The 16391-nt window shown below is 68.2% G+C and overlaps 1 protein-coding gene across 2 annotated transcripts; it reads right to left on the reverse strand.

Moving 5' to 3' along the window:
• Window positions 1-663: 663 nt before the first annotated feature.
• FGFRL1 (fibroblast growth factor receptor like 1) lies at window positions 664-16042 on the reverse strand. Of its 2 annotated transcripts, XM_053217739.1 has the most exons (8): window positions 15940-16042; window positions 14634-14742; window positions 14331-14425; window positions 4101-4373; window positions 2916-2996; window positions 2539-2820; window positions 2110-2463; window positions 664-2001 (listed from the first exon to the last, which is right to left on the reverse strand). In XM_053217739.1, the coding sequence occupies exons 1-8, from the start codon at window positions 16025-16027 to the stop codon at window positions 1559-1561; spliced, it is 1725 nt and encodes a 574-aa protein (XP_053073714.1). In that variant the 5' UTR covers window positions 16028-16042; the 3' UTR covers window positions 664-1558. The 2 variants fall into 2 exon arrangements, with proteins under 2 accessions (XP_053073714.1, XP_026919181.1); XM_027063380.2 differs by lacking the exons at window positions 14634-14742; window positions 15940-16042 and adding an exon at window positions 15005-15138.
• Between the last annotated feature and the right edge of the window lie 349 nt (window positions 16043-16391).

The raw sequence follows: 16391 nt of genomic DNA on the forward strand, positions 1-16391 counted from the left end.
CTTTGCTCTCTGTAGCACCTTGGACACCGGCGAGGCCTCGTTCCTCCTGCCCCACCTTCCAAGGAGCACAAAGCACCTGACACGGGTGCCTTTTCCTAAGAAGGTACAGAAGCCCTGGGCCAGAGGCAGTGGATCCCATCCTCAGTTTCCCCATCTGGAGAACGAGACCATTGTTCACAACCTGGCGGTGGCTGGCGGACTCGGGACTGTGCCCGATAGGCAGCGGGCACCCAGACGGAGGTGACGAGGCCCCAGCCCCCCAAGGCCACCAGCTGAACCCCCAGAGCATAAGCCAGAGGGCCACAGGGGCCACACTGGCAGAGGGGATGCTCCCCGGGCCAGGAATGCAGGACTCCAGCTCCCCAAGGAGGCACCTGCAGGCGTGAGGCAGTCAACGCTGCAGACACAGCAGCCGGAGTTCCGGTCGGGGGAGCTGGTGAGAGGCCCCAGGGACCCCACAGTGTCGGCCCCAGAGCCTCGGGCCAACTCGGGGACTCCCGAGAACCTTCTTTGCTCCTGCTTCTGGGGCCCAAGCCTGGTGCACAGACACACGTGCATGAACACGGACACACGTGCACAGAGACGCAGACCTACACACACCTGCACACGTGCTCAGGCCCACAGACGTGCAGACACACAAATGCCAAAGACAGAAACACCAGCTTAGGGGCAAGGATGCACCTTTTCTTGTTTAACAAAATAAATTAAATATACGAAGCTTCAGCCCAAAATCTATATAAAATTACAGAGCTCTGGGGCTGCCACCGGCAGTGGGACACGGGTGTGTGGCCCCCCGAGGTCGGGCCATTCGGTTGGCCATCAGGCCAGGTGCATCCCGGCCCAGGGACAGGCCGGGTCTGTGGCGCCACCTTCCTTCCAGCATTAATATTATTATCTTAATTTCTTAAATATAAATATCGAGGGCCCTTATCTCTGGCAGTGTGAGGCCGGGCGGGGCAGGGTCACCCCGGGGCCGGGCTCCGGCCTCTCGGGACGCGGCGGGGACTGCTGTGCCTGACCTCCTGGCCCAGGGTCCCCGGGGCGGGGGGTGGGGAGGGGGACTCCCGGACACCCAGACGCGTGGTGGCAGAAATAGCCGCCCCCCCCCCCCCCCCCGCGGAGGCCTGGGCAGGGACGCAGGCGGCAGGCACAGGGCAGGGGGCGGGAAGTCTCGGTTCGCGAAGCCAGGGTGCCTCTCAGATCTCCTGCCAGGCGCGGGGAGGGGTGGCTTGACCGTGGTCCCTGTGAAATCCTCACAGGAGCCAAGGGATTCCTTCATCAACGAGCACGCTGCTACATGCACACTGCAAAGTTACAAACACGGGCCTTCCCCAAAGCGTCTCAGTCTGAGGATGTGTGTGTGTGTGTGTGTCCAGAGCCAGGTCATACGTGTGTGTGTGTCCTACACACCGGGCACCCGGGGTGCTGGCCGCGCCTCCTGCCTGTGGTCCGTCTCCCTCGGTGGCCCTCTCCCCCAGCCTGCCCACCTTGACCTCCACGTGCCCACCCCCACGGCACCGAGAGCTGCCGCGGGCCGGCGCCCCAGAGGTGTTGCCGTCTAGCACTGGTAGTGGATGTGCTGGTGCTGGTGAACCTTGCCCTCCACGTGAGAGTGCGTGTGCGTGTGCGTGTGCGTGTGCACATCCGTGTAGAGCTTGGGGTAGAGTCTGGGACCGGCAGACGGGCCGGGGCCCAGCAGGTGTTGGGGCCCTGCCGGAGGCCCCAGCTCCTCACACGGCCCCACACCGGGGGCGGTGCCGAGGGCGGAGGGCACAGGAAGGTCCTTGTCCCCACCACGGTCGCGGGCAGTCGCGGGCAGACGGTGTGCGGGCAGAGGAGGGGCAGGCACAGGCGCACACGGCTTCTTCTTAGCCTGGCAGAGCCACAGGAGCACGGTGCCCAGGATGAAGACGGCGCCGGCCGGGATGCCGATAACCACGGGCCACGGCAAGCTAGCGGTCGAGGACGAGGGGGCCACGGGCGGCCCTGGTGGCTTGGGGTCTGCAAGAGGGACCGAGGAGGGGGCTGGGGAGGGGAACGGCGCCACGGGTCCCAGCGACAAGAGGCCGGCCCGCGGCACGGAGGGGCCCCGGGAGCAGGCGCACGCACCTGGCAGCACGGTGAGGAAGGCGCTGCGGAAGCTGTAGCCCATGGTGTTGGCGCCCAGGCAGATGTACATGCCCGCGTCGTCCTGGCGGGCTCGGGTGATGAGCAGCTTGTTGAGGTAGGAGCCGTCGGGCCGCGACCACACGTCGCCCGTGGGCAGCACCACGAACTTCTGGCCGCCCACATCGATGGTGGAGTTGTAGCGGCCCTCGGTGCCGTACTCCACGCGCTTCAGCCACTGGATCACCGGCTTCACGTCACTGCGCACTTTGCACTGGAAGGACGTGGTGCCCCCAAAGTCCACCGTCGTGTTCACGGGGTGCGTGCCCGTGAGGACAGGCTTGGAGCGCGTCCGCTCTGCACGAGGACACAGCGCGTCGGCACTCGCCCCCGGCACCGCCAGCTCCCCGCCCCCCCAGGCCGGGCACTCACGGATCACGTCCACCTTGTAGGTTGCGTTGATGGCGCCCGCCCGGTTCGACACGCGACACGTGTACTTGCCGCTGTCCTCGGGACGCAGGTTTTTCAGGCTCAGCGTCCACTTCTTCCTGTGCTCGCCGGCCTCCAAGCCCGTCAAGGCCTGGTCATCCTTCATCCACATGATGTCGGGCCGTGGGTGCCCACTGGCCACGCACTTGAGCCGCACGGAGCTGCCCACCGGCCGCGCGATCACCCGGCGCCTCATCTTGGAGGGCTGTGTGAAGCGGGGCCGTGCTGCGGGACGGGGCGGTACCGAGGTCAGCAAGGCACCGGGCAGGCCAGCCCCCCACCTGCGCCCGAGGGGAAGGGAGACGCCGGCCCCATCTCACCCCACTGCTTGCCGGCCGGGTCCTCCTGGCCCCCAGAAGGGCCGTCGTGCCCCAGACGCTCCCTTCCCGGGCCAGTGTCATCTGCAGAGAAGAGGGCACGTGAGAAGGGCCCCGGCCTTGGGCCCAGCTGGGAAAGCTCTAGAAACACAACTGGGAGCCCTTGGGAGCACACCCGCATCTCAGAATCCCAGAGACAGCTGGGAAGAGCGGCCCGCCCAGCCTACCCCCTGGGTGCAGGTGACCCCAACAGAGCTGGCCGCCCGCCCCCCCCCTCCGGCTCCGGGGGGTCTGCAAGGCCAGTGGGAGGAGGGGGCCAGCCCCGCCGGCAGCTGCAGTAACCCTAGCCCACATCAAGGCGCCGAGGCCTTGGTGAGCTGACATGGCTCACATACCACCTAGTCGTCCTCCCCTTTCAGAGGACAGTGGGGGGGACACGCACAGGGTTCCCATTCCACAGTCCGGAGCAGGGGCCCCGCGGGGGTGGGGCAGGCTGAGGAATGCCCCTCCCGTGACAGCCGCCTCCACCCAGCCCGGGACCCAGTGAGGGGGTGGCACAGGTCAGGCTCCCCCTTTGTGAGACGGCCGCCACGGCTCGGAGGGAGCCTGCCCCGGGGAGCCCCAGCCCCGGGGAGCCCCACCCCCGGGGGCCCCAGGGCCATGCGCCTGGTACATGTGTACCAGAGGGTGTGTCGCCGGGGACCCCGCCAGTCCCCAAGCCCGGGCCCCAGAGGCAAAAGAGAAGAGAAGGCCCTCGGCGGCCCCTCTGAACTCTGAAATCTGAGCCTCAAAGTGAGAGCCGACACCCAGGGCCGTCAGCCCGCCCAGCCCGCCCTTCAGTGGGACCACCACCCTGGGGCTCCCCCATGCCCACTCCTGCTGCCCCCTAGCCAGCCTCAGTCTCCCGGTCAGCAGAACCTTTGGGAGGAGGGGGACCCCGAGGTACAGGCCTGAGAAGGAGTAGGGGCCCCGGGGCCGGGGGTGATGACAGAGATCAAGCCCCTGTCCTGGGCCCGGAGGAGGCAGGCAGGGACGGGTCTCATCCTGGGAGGCAGGGGGCTGAGCTCAGGCAGGGATGGGGTGGGGTGGGGCGGGTGGGGGGGAGCCGGGGTGGTGCTGACTCAGGGCTCACAGGGCGCAGCCCCGGCCCGGCCCGCCCCCACCCGCCCTGGCACAGCCACCACTGACCCATCACGATGAGGGTATAGTTGACGCTGAGGCTGCCGAAGCCGTTGGTGGCCTTGCACACGTAGGCGCCAGCATCGTCTCGCTCGACCTCCTTCACCTTCAGGCCCTGGGGCAGCACGCGGAAGCGGCTCCAACCGCCGTGGATTGTGCGGCCATCCTTGGTCCACATGGTGAGCGGTGGCGGGTCCCCCTCCACGGGGCACTGCAGCCTCACGGTGCGGCCCAGACGGGCCACCTGCCTCGAAACCACCTTGTCCGCCATCCTCGGGGGGCCTGCGGGCGGGCCAGAGGGCTCAGTCAGAGAGGAGGGGGCTGGCAGGTAGTCAGGGGCCCAGGCAGGGAGGGCTGCTGGGAGCCAGGGTAAGGGGGCCGTCCCCGTCGGGTCCCCACCCAGGACTCCACACAGATACACCTGCCCGGCACAGACCGGGGCGGCGGTTGGGGGGGGGGGGGCGAGGCCTGAAGCCCGGGGCCCGGCTCCCAGGCCACAGCAGCTGGCGTTCACCCTGGACCCACCGCACACCAAGCCCACGCCCACGGAGCTCCCACGGCGAGCCAGGCTCTGGCTCACGCCCCCCCCAGCACCCGTCACGTACATTGTAGTCAAGATACAGGATGGCTGGAGCGGGTCACCCAGGGTGCGTGCCCACAGGCGAGCCAGAGCGGCCCCTCACTGCCTCCCATACACAGCGAGTGTCCCCGCGTGCGGCCTGCCTGTGAGCGAGCCCATGCCGCACGAACAGGTGTGGCCGGTGGCCCACGTTTGCGCCCGTGTGTGCGTGGGCCCCATCTGCCCGGGTCCGCCTGCAGGGCCGAAGGCTCTGCTGTTCCCAGTCACACCACACCGGGTGGCTCATCCCTGGGCAGGGGCGGGGCGGGGGGGGGGAGCAGGACCCCAAGGCCCTGGGGTCAGAGGGCGAGGAGCAAGGTGCCAGGCCTAAGTGCAAGGTTCCCGTCTGGTGGCAGCCACTGCCCACTGCGCCCCAACGGGAGAAGCCTGAGCTGTGGGCTGAGGCCATGGGGCCCCTGAGCAACGAGAAGGCCACCCTCACCCGTGAGTCTCGGGCCAGCTTGAGCACCTCTGTGCCCGAGTGCAGGGATGGTGGGGGTGACCAGGACGCGGGGAAGGATGCTGCAGGTGTCCGAAAGAAGCAGGGCCGTCTCCTGGCCAACCCTCAGGTCCCCTGTCCCATGCCTGTGCCTCGAGCCTGGGCCAGTCTGCAGCCACAGGGGTGCCGGGCTCCGACAGTCACCCCACCCACTGTACCCGCCCCCCCCCAGACCAGGAGAGGCAGCCACAGGCACCCGACTGCCCTTCCCAGCTCCGGAGACCCCACCCTCCAGCTGTGGGCAAGGGGCATTCACCCCACACTGTGGCCACTCGGGCCGGGAGGGCTGGCATCCCATCCCGGCCTCACGGAGGTGCCAGGAGGCGGCCGCTGCTCCGAGAGGCTATCGCCACGGGGCCTGAGGGCAGCATGTGTTTTTAATAAGCAGCTGGTATTCCTTCAACATGCAATTACCAGCTGGCTACCTTAGCGGCTTTTGCGTCCAGGACCCAAAGTGCTTCCGCGGGCTCTTTGGAGGCTCAAGCGGCGGCTTCCTGTCTGTCACCTCCCACCCCCAGGGGACCCTTGCAGAGCACAGCCCCTCACCACTGGTCTGCAGGTGCTGGGGGGCGGTGGGGGCTGGTCCCCATGTGGATAGACCAGGGTCCGGGCGGGGAGGGGTCCTGAGCTCCGACTCCAGCTTTGCTGGGGGGACGGGGGAAGTGGGGGACACAGCAACACTGGGCCATTCCCTCTACGACTCCAAACAGAAAGGGGGCTAGAGGTTGTGGGTACCGGCCTACCCAGCCCCCACCCACAATCTCGCCCACGCCTGCTGCCACACCCCACCCACCAAGCCCACACCCAGACTTGAAGCAACGCTTCTTCCCTGCACCCATATTCTGCCTCCACTGGGGTCCCCCTGCTCCTGCCGTGGGGCCCCTAACCGTGCACCATGGGCCCCAGGCCATCTCAGCACTCCCAGCCAGCCCCCTCCTCACCAGAACCCCAGTATCCCTGGAAAGGGCGGGAAGAACAGGGAGGGCTGCTGAGACCTGCCGCCCCCTAATTTCTCAACTGTCTGCGGGGCCCCCCAACCGCCCAGGGTCCCGGCCTCGTTCCCAGGCAGGCCCTGTCTGACACCTGTCACTACTCAAAGGGGCCTCCCAGGCCGCAGGACAAAGAGGGCACCACCACCCCCACCCCCCAGCCCCCCCGTGCCCCGGGCCTCCCAAGCTGACACCTGGGCACACAGACGTGTGCACACACAGACGCACGAACTGCCTAGAAAGTGCAGGGGGGACAGAACACTGCCTGGCCTGAGGGGCAGTGTCCCTCTCCACCTCTGCCTGTCCAACCCCATCCTGGGGGCACGACATGGGGCTGGCCCAACACCTCCCGCCCTGGGAGGAACCTGCCTCAGTGACAGAGAAAGGACCCATCTGACAGTGGTTGAGGGGGTTGGGGGGGGTCCACCTCCAGCCCAGCCCCCTCTGCACCAGGCAGGAGTTTAACGAGTTGAGGGACCAGGCATCTACTGGGCCTCAGAGGCTACGGGCCCCCTTGGAAACTGTGGAGAGGGAGGAGGACAGAGCCAACTGCCAGACGGACCGGAAGTGTGGCCCCAAGGGCCGGCCCGCAAGCAGGACAGGGGACAGGCAGGCCGGCAGCCAGAGGCCCCAGCTGGAGCCAGCCTTATCCTAAAGCAAACAGCCCCCTTCCCCTCCCCCGGGCCAGCCCTGCTCCACCCCCACCTGAGCTCTACTGGACCCCAGGCCAGGCCTGCCCTGCCCCCTCCAAGCCCTGCCTTTGCAGAGACCCCAGCAGGCTCACAGGAGGGAGGCCCGTCCCCCCCCCCCCAGATTCCTGGGAATTTTGGCCGCCAGCACCATGGCCACAGCTCTATATTTAGCCTGGGAAACACAAGCCCCCATTGTTCCACCTGGTCAGGGTGTCCAACCCACTCAGCCAGGGGGAAACTGAGGCAAGAGCTGAGAGAGATGGGCGCCTGGAGGGCATGTGGGTGGGGGAGGCAGCCAGTTTCCCGTCCCCTCCCAGGAGGAAAGCCTGACAGCTTCAGGGCAGCCTGGGGGCCCTGGCACCGATGCCCTGGTCTCCTCTTGGGTCCTTCCAGCCAGCGTCAGCCCCTCCTCCCATGAGCACCACCGCCAGAAGGCCCATCCCTGCACACGGCCCAAGCCACAGCCCTGGGAAGTTTGGAGCATGGGGAGGATGTAGACGGTCACACGGGGCGGGCAGACACGGGGGTAAGAAGAGGCTGGGGCTGGGTCTCACTCCTCAAGGGGGCTGAACATCAAGGTGGTAGACAGGGTCACCACATCCCCCTTCCTCCCTCTATCCTCCCTGCCCTCCTCCCCCACAGCCGTGAAAACATGGCCAGGAACAGGGGTGCCCGGAGAGACCGGGGTGTGGCAACCTGGAAGGCCCCACACATCCAGGCTTCCTAGCTGCCGTCCAGAACTCAGGTGTCAAGGGCACACCCCATCACACCATCTCCCCGACACGCCATCCCTCAAGATGCACAGGCTGTCCCCCGGATGCACAGGCTGTCCCCCGGACACTGTCCCCCAGACACACAGGCTGTCCCCAGATGTACAGGCTGTCCCCAGACACTGTCCCTCAGATACACAGGCTGTCCCCCCAGGTGCTGTCCCCCAGACACACAGGCTGTCCCCCAGACACTGTCCCCTAGATGCACAGGCTGTCCCCCAGACACACAGACTGTCTCCAGATGCACAGACTGTCCCCCGGACACTGTCTCCCAGACGCACAGGCTGTCCCCAGATGCACAGGCTGTCCCCAGACGTACAGGCTGTCCCCCAGACACTGTCCCCAAGACACACAGGCTGTCCCCAGACGCACAGGCTGTCCCCAGACACTGTCCCCCAGACGCACAGGCTGTCCCTCCAGGTGCTGTCCCCCAGACACACAGACTGTCCCCCAGACGCTGTCCCCCCACACATGCCATCCCCCAGAAGCAACACCCCTCAGGTGCTGCCCCCCAAGATGCACACACTCTCCCCGCAGACAGTCCCCCAAGTACACACACACACACACACAACCAGACACACTCCTACAGTGGGGTCCTACAGACCCCTCACCCCAGGATGCAGCACACCTTGGAGCACTGCGCAAACACCGCGAAGGCCACACCCCCTGGCCCCGTCCGGCTAGGAGCACCGCTCCCCCAGCTGTAGCACAAGGAGGTCCCTCTGTCACCCCAGACGACGCCTCTCCCACCCCGTGGGCCCCGGCAGGGCCAAAGGGGTAGGGGCGCTGGGAGGAACTGAAAGACAGGGACAGACCCGACCGTCTTCACAGGCCCTCGGTGGCCGCTTGAAACTCAGCACGCACACCCCCCTAACCCTCACGGCCTGTGCACTGCCTGCCCTCCTGTTACACCTTCCCAATCGAGCCCCGGAATGTCAAATACCGATGTAGTGCAGTTAGTGTTTTGAAAAAGCACACGCGTGCAGAAGATTCTACGAGCCGATACACCTTCCCAACACCCCCCCTCCCTGCCCTCCCGCGGGGCCTGCCATGCCCCTTTCGGGGTGGCCCGCCCTGGCCACTCCACCTGCACCACCCCCAAGCCCCCTGCTCTGTTCAGGTCCGTCTGGGGCCTCTAGAGCCTCTGCCTCTCCCTGCTGCCCACGGCGCTTGTGATCTGCTGACCCCGAGCCCCCTCCATGAGGAGCCGGGCCAGATGCCGCCCCTCCCAGGGCCCACATGCCAGGGAGCCTCACATCATCGCAGCCCCCAACCCCGCGGCCACGGACGCAGTGGCAGTGAGGGTGTGCTAGAACCACTTGGCCGGCACGCCACGGCCAGCTCCACTCCTGGTAGCCCCTGAGAAGCCCCAGAAATTTCCAGCCGGCAGGTAATTCTCTGGCTGGGGGGTAGGTGGTCGTCAGGCTGACCGCACTGGCACTGGCTGCAAAGTGACTTCGGGCAGCCGCCAGCGGCCCCCGGAGGCCTCCCTCCTGGAGAGGTCAAGCGGCCCCAGAGGGAGGGCAGGGAAGGGAGGCAGGTCCTGCCCAGCCTGTCTGGACACCCGACACCAGGCAGGCCAGGTGGGCACTCTCTGCGAGACAGGGGCACCTGTGCCGTTCTCCCATGGGGAGCAAGCACCGGCAGGGGCGTGGCTGGGAGGGCCCGGACTCGGTGGCCCTGGGGCCAGTGCCCTCCCCAAGGAGGATACCAACAGGAGGGGCCACAGGTGAGGACCACCACACGGTGGACATGAGAGGCAGGGGCCAGCCTCTGCCCTGGCTCCAAGCCACTCGGGCACGCACACACACACACACACACACACACACACACACGTGCACACGCGCACACAGGCCCCAGGGCGGCCCCTGGGGGCTGGACCCACAGGGTCTGTGCTGGAACCGGTAGGACCCGAAGGACAGGTGGTTGTCCCAGAAACCAGGCCATTCTGGGTGCAGCAAAGGGACAGACTGACCCACCGAGCAAGGAGGATGGCGGGGGTGCCCAATCCACCCCACCAGGAGCACGAACTAAGGTGACAGGCTGGATGGGGCCCACCAGGTCTGTTCCCTTCCCCGGAATCCCCCCGGGGGGGCTTCCGGCAGGTCCCCGGTTCCAGGGCTCCTCCTCTTTGCCACTCCCGGGGCACACACAAGGGCCACAGAGCATCACCCTGACAGTCCCGCTGCCCCGGGGGAACCCCGCGTAAACCGCCAACAGCTGGCGGCGACCCATCCAGTGCCCAGACCCGCTGCCACAGAGCCCACCGCGGGGGCCCAGCCGGATACCCCGGTGGCTGTGTCCAGATCTCGCCAAGGCCGCCGCCCAGACTCCAAGCCGACCCCTGCCCGAACCCGCCACCCATCCCCTCTCACAAAAACATCACTCGCCGAGAACCGGGGCGAGTTCGGCATCACCACCTCCCCAGAGGGGCCCAGCCCCACCCCCAGCTGCCAAGGAACCAAGAAGGACCTTGTCCGCTGCGCCTCCTTCACATGTTGGCACCGGACCCACAGGACAGGGTGACAGGACCAGAGGCCCAGACCACCCAAGGGGCCCTGCCCTGTGGGCTCTGACCCGCACGGCCTCGGAAGAGTGACAGGATGTCTCCCGTGGGCCAGCGGCTGGCCTTTGGGCAGAAGCAACGCTCCACCTACTGTGAGGGCTCAGGCATTAGAGAGCCCCACCCACCCAACAGCCCGGGCAAGCCCCAGCCAGAGAGCCCCACGCTGCCCTCCACACCCGAACTGCCCCCTCCCCCTGCCCACAGCCCGCAGCCCTCTTCTTGAGGACAGGCCAGAGGGCATGAAGCTTGGGCACGGTGGGACCCCTAGAGTCCCTGCAGGCCGCAGGGTGGGCCACCCACCTCTCAAGGAGCACACAGCACCCGGCGCCGGGTCCCAGAGTGAAGCCCAAAGTCCCTGTGGGAGTGGGCGGGCCACTGCAGCAGCACAGAGGGGGGCCCAAAGTCCCTGGTCGGTGGCCCCCCTCTCCTGGGGCTCAGCCCTGTGGGGGCCAGAGGGCATCACTGCCCCGTGGGGTCCCAGGCCACAGTGCAGCACAGCTCTGTTCCCACTGCCTGCTGCCCCAGGCACCATTATTTTTTCACAGTGCGGGGCTTGTGTGAATCTCTAACAAACTGGGGCAGGAAGAGAACGATTGTTTCCTGCCGAGATGACAAGCCCTGGGTGTCAGAGGCCTGAGGATGAGGCGCCCTCCTCATCACAGCTGCCTCTGACATTGCAGGGACAGCTCCCAGAAGCCCCTACCCCACGTGGGCTCTCCCCAAGGGGGCCGGTCCTTGTGGGGCAAAGGCCTGCCAGCCCCCAGGCCTGCCCCCTGGCCACTCAGTGGAGACACGGAGTGTGGAGACCCCAGGACTCCCCACTGGGAGCAGGAAGGCCAGCGCCCTGCCCAGGTGGGAGAGCCCCCAGGCCACCCCCAGCTGCTCCCCCGGTCCTGGCCTATCCCGACAGATGCCCCCAACCCAGCTGCGCCAACGCACCGGCGGCCCCAAGACGTCCACCCCAGCCCACGTGACCTGCCCACCTCTGCCCACACCACACCCCTGCAGGCCTTCCCCCTCCTCACCCGGCCAGTGCCCACCTCTCCTTCCAGGCCATGGTGCCTGTGCCTCACCCCATCCCCCTCCCCCAACCTCCTCCTGGCCTTCCTGGACTGTGGACTCCCGGCTGCCCAGGACAGTGGCCCCTGCTCTCTTGGGCCCCAGGAGGAGCCCTGCTGGACACCTGTGGGGCTTGTGCAGGAGCACCCAGTGACCACCACGAGGAAAAGCAGATGGCAGGCAGGGTGGGCCGGCAGCACCGGATGGAGCATCTCTGGGATCTGGGCACACCCTGCTCTCCACGTGCTGGTCCTGCCAGGGCTGTAGTCACTGGGAAGGCACAGAAGGCCAGCAGGTCAGCAGCAAGAGTCCAGGCCTGCAGGGCCACCACCTGCCTCCCCCCCCCCCCCCCCCCCCGCACCGTAAGCAGTGCCGGAACCCCAAGCCAGAGGCTGAGGCCACTGCCGGGAAAAACCAACATTTCCCCATGGCACTGGGCGGGGGCTGAAGGCCCATTGATTCTCGCACAATGAAGAAGGAGCCCGCGGTAGGAGTTTCCAGGCCCAGCTAAAGGCGACTTTGTTCGCAGCTCCCTCCTCCCCCCAGAGGGGACAGTGATTTATTTTCTCTTCCAGGAGTGGGGCCCGAGACATAAATGGGGCGGCTGGCCGACATCCCCCCTCACAGAGCCTGGGCCCCGCTCCCGTACATCTACCTCAGCTGGGGCTGCACACTGGCCAGCCGCTGCCTGGAGGGACCGGGGGGGGGGGGGGTGGGGGGGGGGTGGGCAGGGAGGAGGCCCCCTGCGGCCTGGCCGGAGGCCAAGGTCAGCCGGTGCACACGCACGCCACCACAGCCATCCCGAGGCCCGCACGCCATCCCGCTGAACCACACACTGGCGGACCCTTCCCCAAACAGCCCTGAGGGTAAGAGGGCACTGTCCTCGTGGAGAGCTGCACCGGCCAGCAGGCACCCAGGCCCTGGGGTCAGCACTCAGCTCACCCAGGGCACAGCAGCAAGGTCCAGAGGATGGGGAGTGACCTCAAGGGCTGGCTGCCTCATCCTTGGAAAAGCTCAAACGTGGCCACCCTTAAACGGTTTCTTCCAGCGCTGTTTGTGAAAAGGCACTTGGTTCTGAGCCTCTCAAGGTCCCGCTGTGAGAAACCCAAATCCTATCTTTCCTTGAATTTGGAAAAAGCTGTTTGAGACAGACCCACCAGGATTGTGAAACTTTCAGAAAAGGAAACTTTAAAAACACGAGCTGAGTCTAGAGACACAGTGACTCCAGAAAGCGTGACGCACGGGGAGAACGGCTTTCAGGAGCGGCCGGGCTCCCTCTGTGCTGGTCGGCCGGCCTGAAGGTCCGCCGCGCGGCCTGCTTAACCGCAAAGGAGGAAACGCCCGGGGTGACCTTGCCCCTCAAGTCCAGGTCTGGAGGAGAGGCCAGCACGGTTCAGGGAAAGGGGCTCTCCCCAGCACCCTGCCCCCGATGCCACAGAGGACCCTGCCCTTGGAGAGTGGCTCTCAGCCCCTGCTGCTGCCTGGGCCCCGGCCGCTCCCGGACAGGGCTAGGGCCAGGGCTGGATCCCAGGCGCAGCCCCAAGGCCAAGGCTCAGGGGAACAGAGCCGGGTGTGGCCCCTCCAAGGGCCCCTTGGCACTGAGGCAGGCCCCGCTGCCCACTGCTGCCCACCATCCACCACTCCGCCTCGGGCTCCGGCCAGTGGCCAGCCCAGGCCAGCGGGCTCCAGGGCTCCCCGGCTCTGTAGCCAGAGGACAGGCAGGTGTGGGAACGAGGGGAGGCCACGCAGATAAAAGAGGAATCAGAGTCCAGGCCGCCGGCCGCCGTGGGGGGTGGGGGGGCCTTGCCGGGCATGACCCGAGTGCCCGCGGTGGCCAGGACGCTGGCGGGCCCAGCCACGCCTGAGCAGCCCCCACCCTCAAGCCAGCCGGCCAGTCCCCGGCCGGGCAGGCGGGGGGGTGCTGTGGCATTAGGCCCACCTGGGCTGCCGCCTGCCACCCAACACCCAAACGTGCCCATATAAGGCCGGGTTGGGCTCGGTGTACCCGCTGGGTAGCGGGGGGAGGGGTGCGAAGCCTCAGAGGACTGGTGGACAGGGCAGGGACAATCCTGAGTGGTCAACACACCCAAAGGGCTGGCCTGGCCCAAGGTCCCGCCTAGCTGAGGGGAGGCCGGTGCGGAACATGGCGGGCAGGAGTCCGTGAACACGTATCTCCCATCATCCAACAGCCAAGGATGTCCCTTGCTGAGAGGTTGGGTGCGGGGGCAAAGGTCCCTCGGGAGACATTCCAGGCCTGCCTTCTTGGGCGTCAGGTGTGTGAGTGCGCATCTAAGTCCTGGCACGGCACACGCCGAAAGACAGTGTGCGGCCTGAAGCAGCGGGTCCTCCGGGCCTGCCTTGAGACAGGCCCCCACCCCCCACACCATGCCGTACCTCCAAGCTCCAGAGACTCAGCGCCCCCCCGGCCGGCCCACACCCCGCACCTTCCTGGGGTGGGCAAGCTCGGGGCACAGGGCTGGGTCACAAGTCCCAGACACCAACAAGGTCGCCTCTGCCCCCAAACCGCACCCTGGCCACTACGGGGGTCTCTGCAGATTCCGCTGTGGCCAAAGAGCCTGCTCCACAAAAGTCCCCAGAGTAACCAGCTGCCCTCAACTTCAGGGACACAGATGGGTGTGTGTGTGTGCCCTGAGGGGGACTGAGGCCAGAGCCTACTCAGCCAATCGGTGTGGGGCCCCACAGGTGAGCTGGGGGTGCCCTGTGGGTTAGCATGCAGCCCCAAGGGTGAGCGGGGGGGGGGGGGGGGGGGGGGATCTGAGGGGGAACTGGGGGACCCTACAGATGAGCTGCGGGGGGGGGGGCGGGCATGGTGAGCCGGGGATGCCCTGTGGGTGAGCTGGGGGCGCCCCATGGGCAGTGTTGGGTGGGGGACCCTGTGGGTCAGGAGACCCGCCAAGCTCTGGGCCAGTAGGGGCGGGGCGCAGGCACGCGCGCCAGCCGGGCACTGTGGCAGGGTTCAGGGCCGGGAGGGAAAGGGGCGGCGCTGGCGCAGGCCGGGGCGCCGGGCTGGGCGCCAGGACTCACCTCGGGCGGCGGCGGCCGGCGGGAGGGCCCCCAGCAGCAGCGGCGGCAGCAGGAGCAACAACGTGGGGCTGGGCGTCATCTTGGCCTGTGCGGACCTGAGGGTGTTGGGGGTCAGTCACTGGCACGCGGGGTAGGGGTCGCCCCCCTCTAGACTAGGGCCCCGGGGCCGCCGGCACCCCGGTCCTGGGCCGCGGGTTCGGGGTGCGGGCCGCCCCGCCCTCCCTGCCAGCGCCCCGGGCGGAGGAAGCAGCGGCGGGGAGCTCCGTGGGTATCAAAGGCAGACAAAGGGTTTACACTAATTACCGGCCTCCCCCGCCACCCCCCGTCTCCAAACACCGTCTGGATTCCTGGCGCTTGTAACTCGGGCCCTGCCCGCGGGACACACAACACCGGCGGCCGCGCAGATAATCGCCTGCGCCATTAGCGGACAAATTTGCGCTGGGGGGGGGGGGGCCCACGTGGGGTGCAGGGGCGGGGGCGGGGCGCGGACAGGACCACTGGCCCCGCAGGGGCGGCGGCGGCGCGTGCCGGTGCCCCGCGGCCTCGCACCCGGGCGTCCGGCACTCCCCCCACCCCCCAGCCCCGGGCCGGATCGGGGACCCCGGACCCCAGTGCTCCCCAGTCGGCCCTCCCAGTCGGCCCCCCGGGGGTCACGGGCGCGCGCAGAGGCTCACCTCGGCGGAGGCGGGCGGGCAGCGGGGCTCAGGGCCGGGCCCGCGGGACGCGCTGCGCGGTCATCGCCGCCCCGGGCGCCGCACCCCCGGCGCCCCGCGCCCCCCGGGCCCGGCCTCGGGACGGGGCGGCGCTACCTGGGCGCGGGGCGGCTCGGGCCGGGGCCGGGGCCGGGGCCGGGGGCCGGGGGCCGGGGACAGCGCGGGCGCGGGGGTGGGGTCCAGAGGCCGGAGGCCGGGGCCGGGGTCCCGGGGCGGCGGGGCGAGGGGCCCGGGGCGCCGCGCCGCGAGGCGTCCTTCCCTGCGGGGCTTTGTCAACTCTCCCGGAGCGAGCGCCGAGCCCGCCGCGCGCCCCGCCCCGACACAACTTCCGTCCAATCGGCGCGCCCCGGCTCGCCCCGCGCCCGCCCCGCGCCCGCCCCGCGCCCAAACTTTCCCCCAATCCGCGCGCGCGCGCCCCGCCCGCCGGGCTCGCGACCTTAACCCTCGCGGTGCGGGCGGCCTGCGGGCGAGGCGGGCTCCCCGGGGCGCGGCCCCGCCCCCAGCCCGAGCCCTCCGCCCGCCCCCTGCCGGCCCGACTCCGCCCAGCCCCCCCAACCCCGCCATCGTCCCGCCCCCGGCCCAGCCACGCCACGCCCCCCCACGCCCCGCGCGTCTCCGCCGCCCCGGCCTGGCCCCTGCCACCCCGCCCCGCCCCGGCCGGCAGCTCCCCGCCCTGTCCCGCCGCGGCGCCCACCCCTTACCTGCACCCAACCGTGCCTGCGTCAGACGCCCACTGCCGGTGCCCTGGTGGGGCCCGCGGCCAACCCTGACCCCAGGAGGCGCGAACCGGACGGCCGCGGGGCTCTCTGAGAGATTCGAGACCGGGCTCTGACCCCACGCGGCTCTGGGAGGGGGGCACAGGTCTGGGAGATGTGGAGCTTCGAGGTTCAGCTTACCCAGCGGCCGTGAGCAAAGGCAGGTATGTTCCTGCCACCCACCTGGGGGCTTCAGGCCTGTCACCCACTGTGATGGCAACAAGGACATTAACAATAACGATAGAGAACAGCGCACAACCCCCAGACCAGGCAGGGGTCTGCTGTCACCTGAAGCAGAGGAAGAAACGCCCGCACAGAGAAGGCAGGTAATTTATCCGAGATTTCCCAACCAGCAGTTGGCGCGTCCAGGACCGGAACCACGTGCTGTGGAGTCCAGCTTCCCTGGGGTTCTTTCTGCACACTGCCCCCCCCCCCCCGCCCCTGCCTGGCCCTACGCCCCACCCTGCGCGCTCTGACCGCCACGCCTCCCCTGCCTGCACCCAGCACGTCTCTCTGACCCTTCTGCACACCGTCTCTGGCCTGTGACTGAGCCTCTGCCCCACTGTCACTTCGCTTGAACGGAGAAATCACCA

The sequence above is a fragment of the Acinonyx jubatus genome, chromosome B1, assembly GCF_027475565.1.
Source record: "Acinonyx jubatus isolate Ajub_Pintada_27869175 chromosome B1, VMU_Ajub_asm_v1.0, whole genome shotgun sequence".
Taxonomy (NCBI): domain Eukaryota; kingdom Metazoa; phylum Chordata; class Mammalia; order Carnivora; family Felidae; genus Acinonyx; species Acinonyx jubatus.

Excerpts from the sequence above, each read along its gene's own strand:
- FGFRL1 (XM_053217739.1), bottom strand. The coding sequence starts at position 16,027 with ATGTCCTTGTTGCCATCACAGTGGGTGACAGGCCTGAAGCCCCCAGGT. Across the intron at positions 14,426-14,633 it reads GGGGGTGGCGGGGGAGGCCG|GTCCGCACAGGCCAAGATGA; the intron begins GTAATTAGTGTA and ends CAACACCCTCAG. Across the intron at positions 4,374-14,330 it reads GCCGGCCGCCGCCGCCCGAG|GCCCCCCGAGGATGGCGGAC; the intron begins GTGAGTCCTGGC and ends GCCCGCCCGCAG.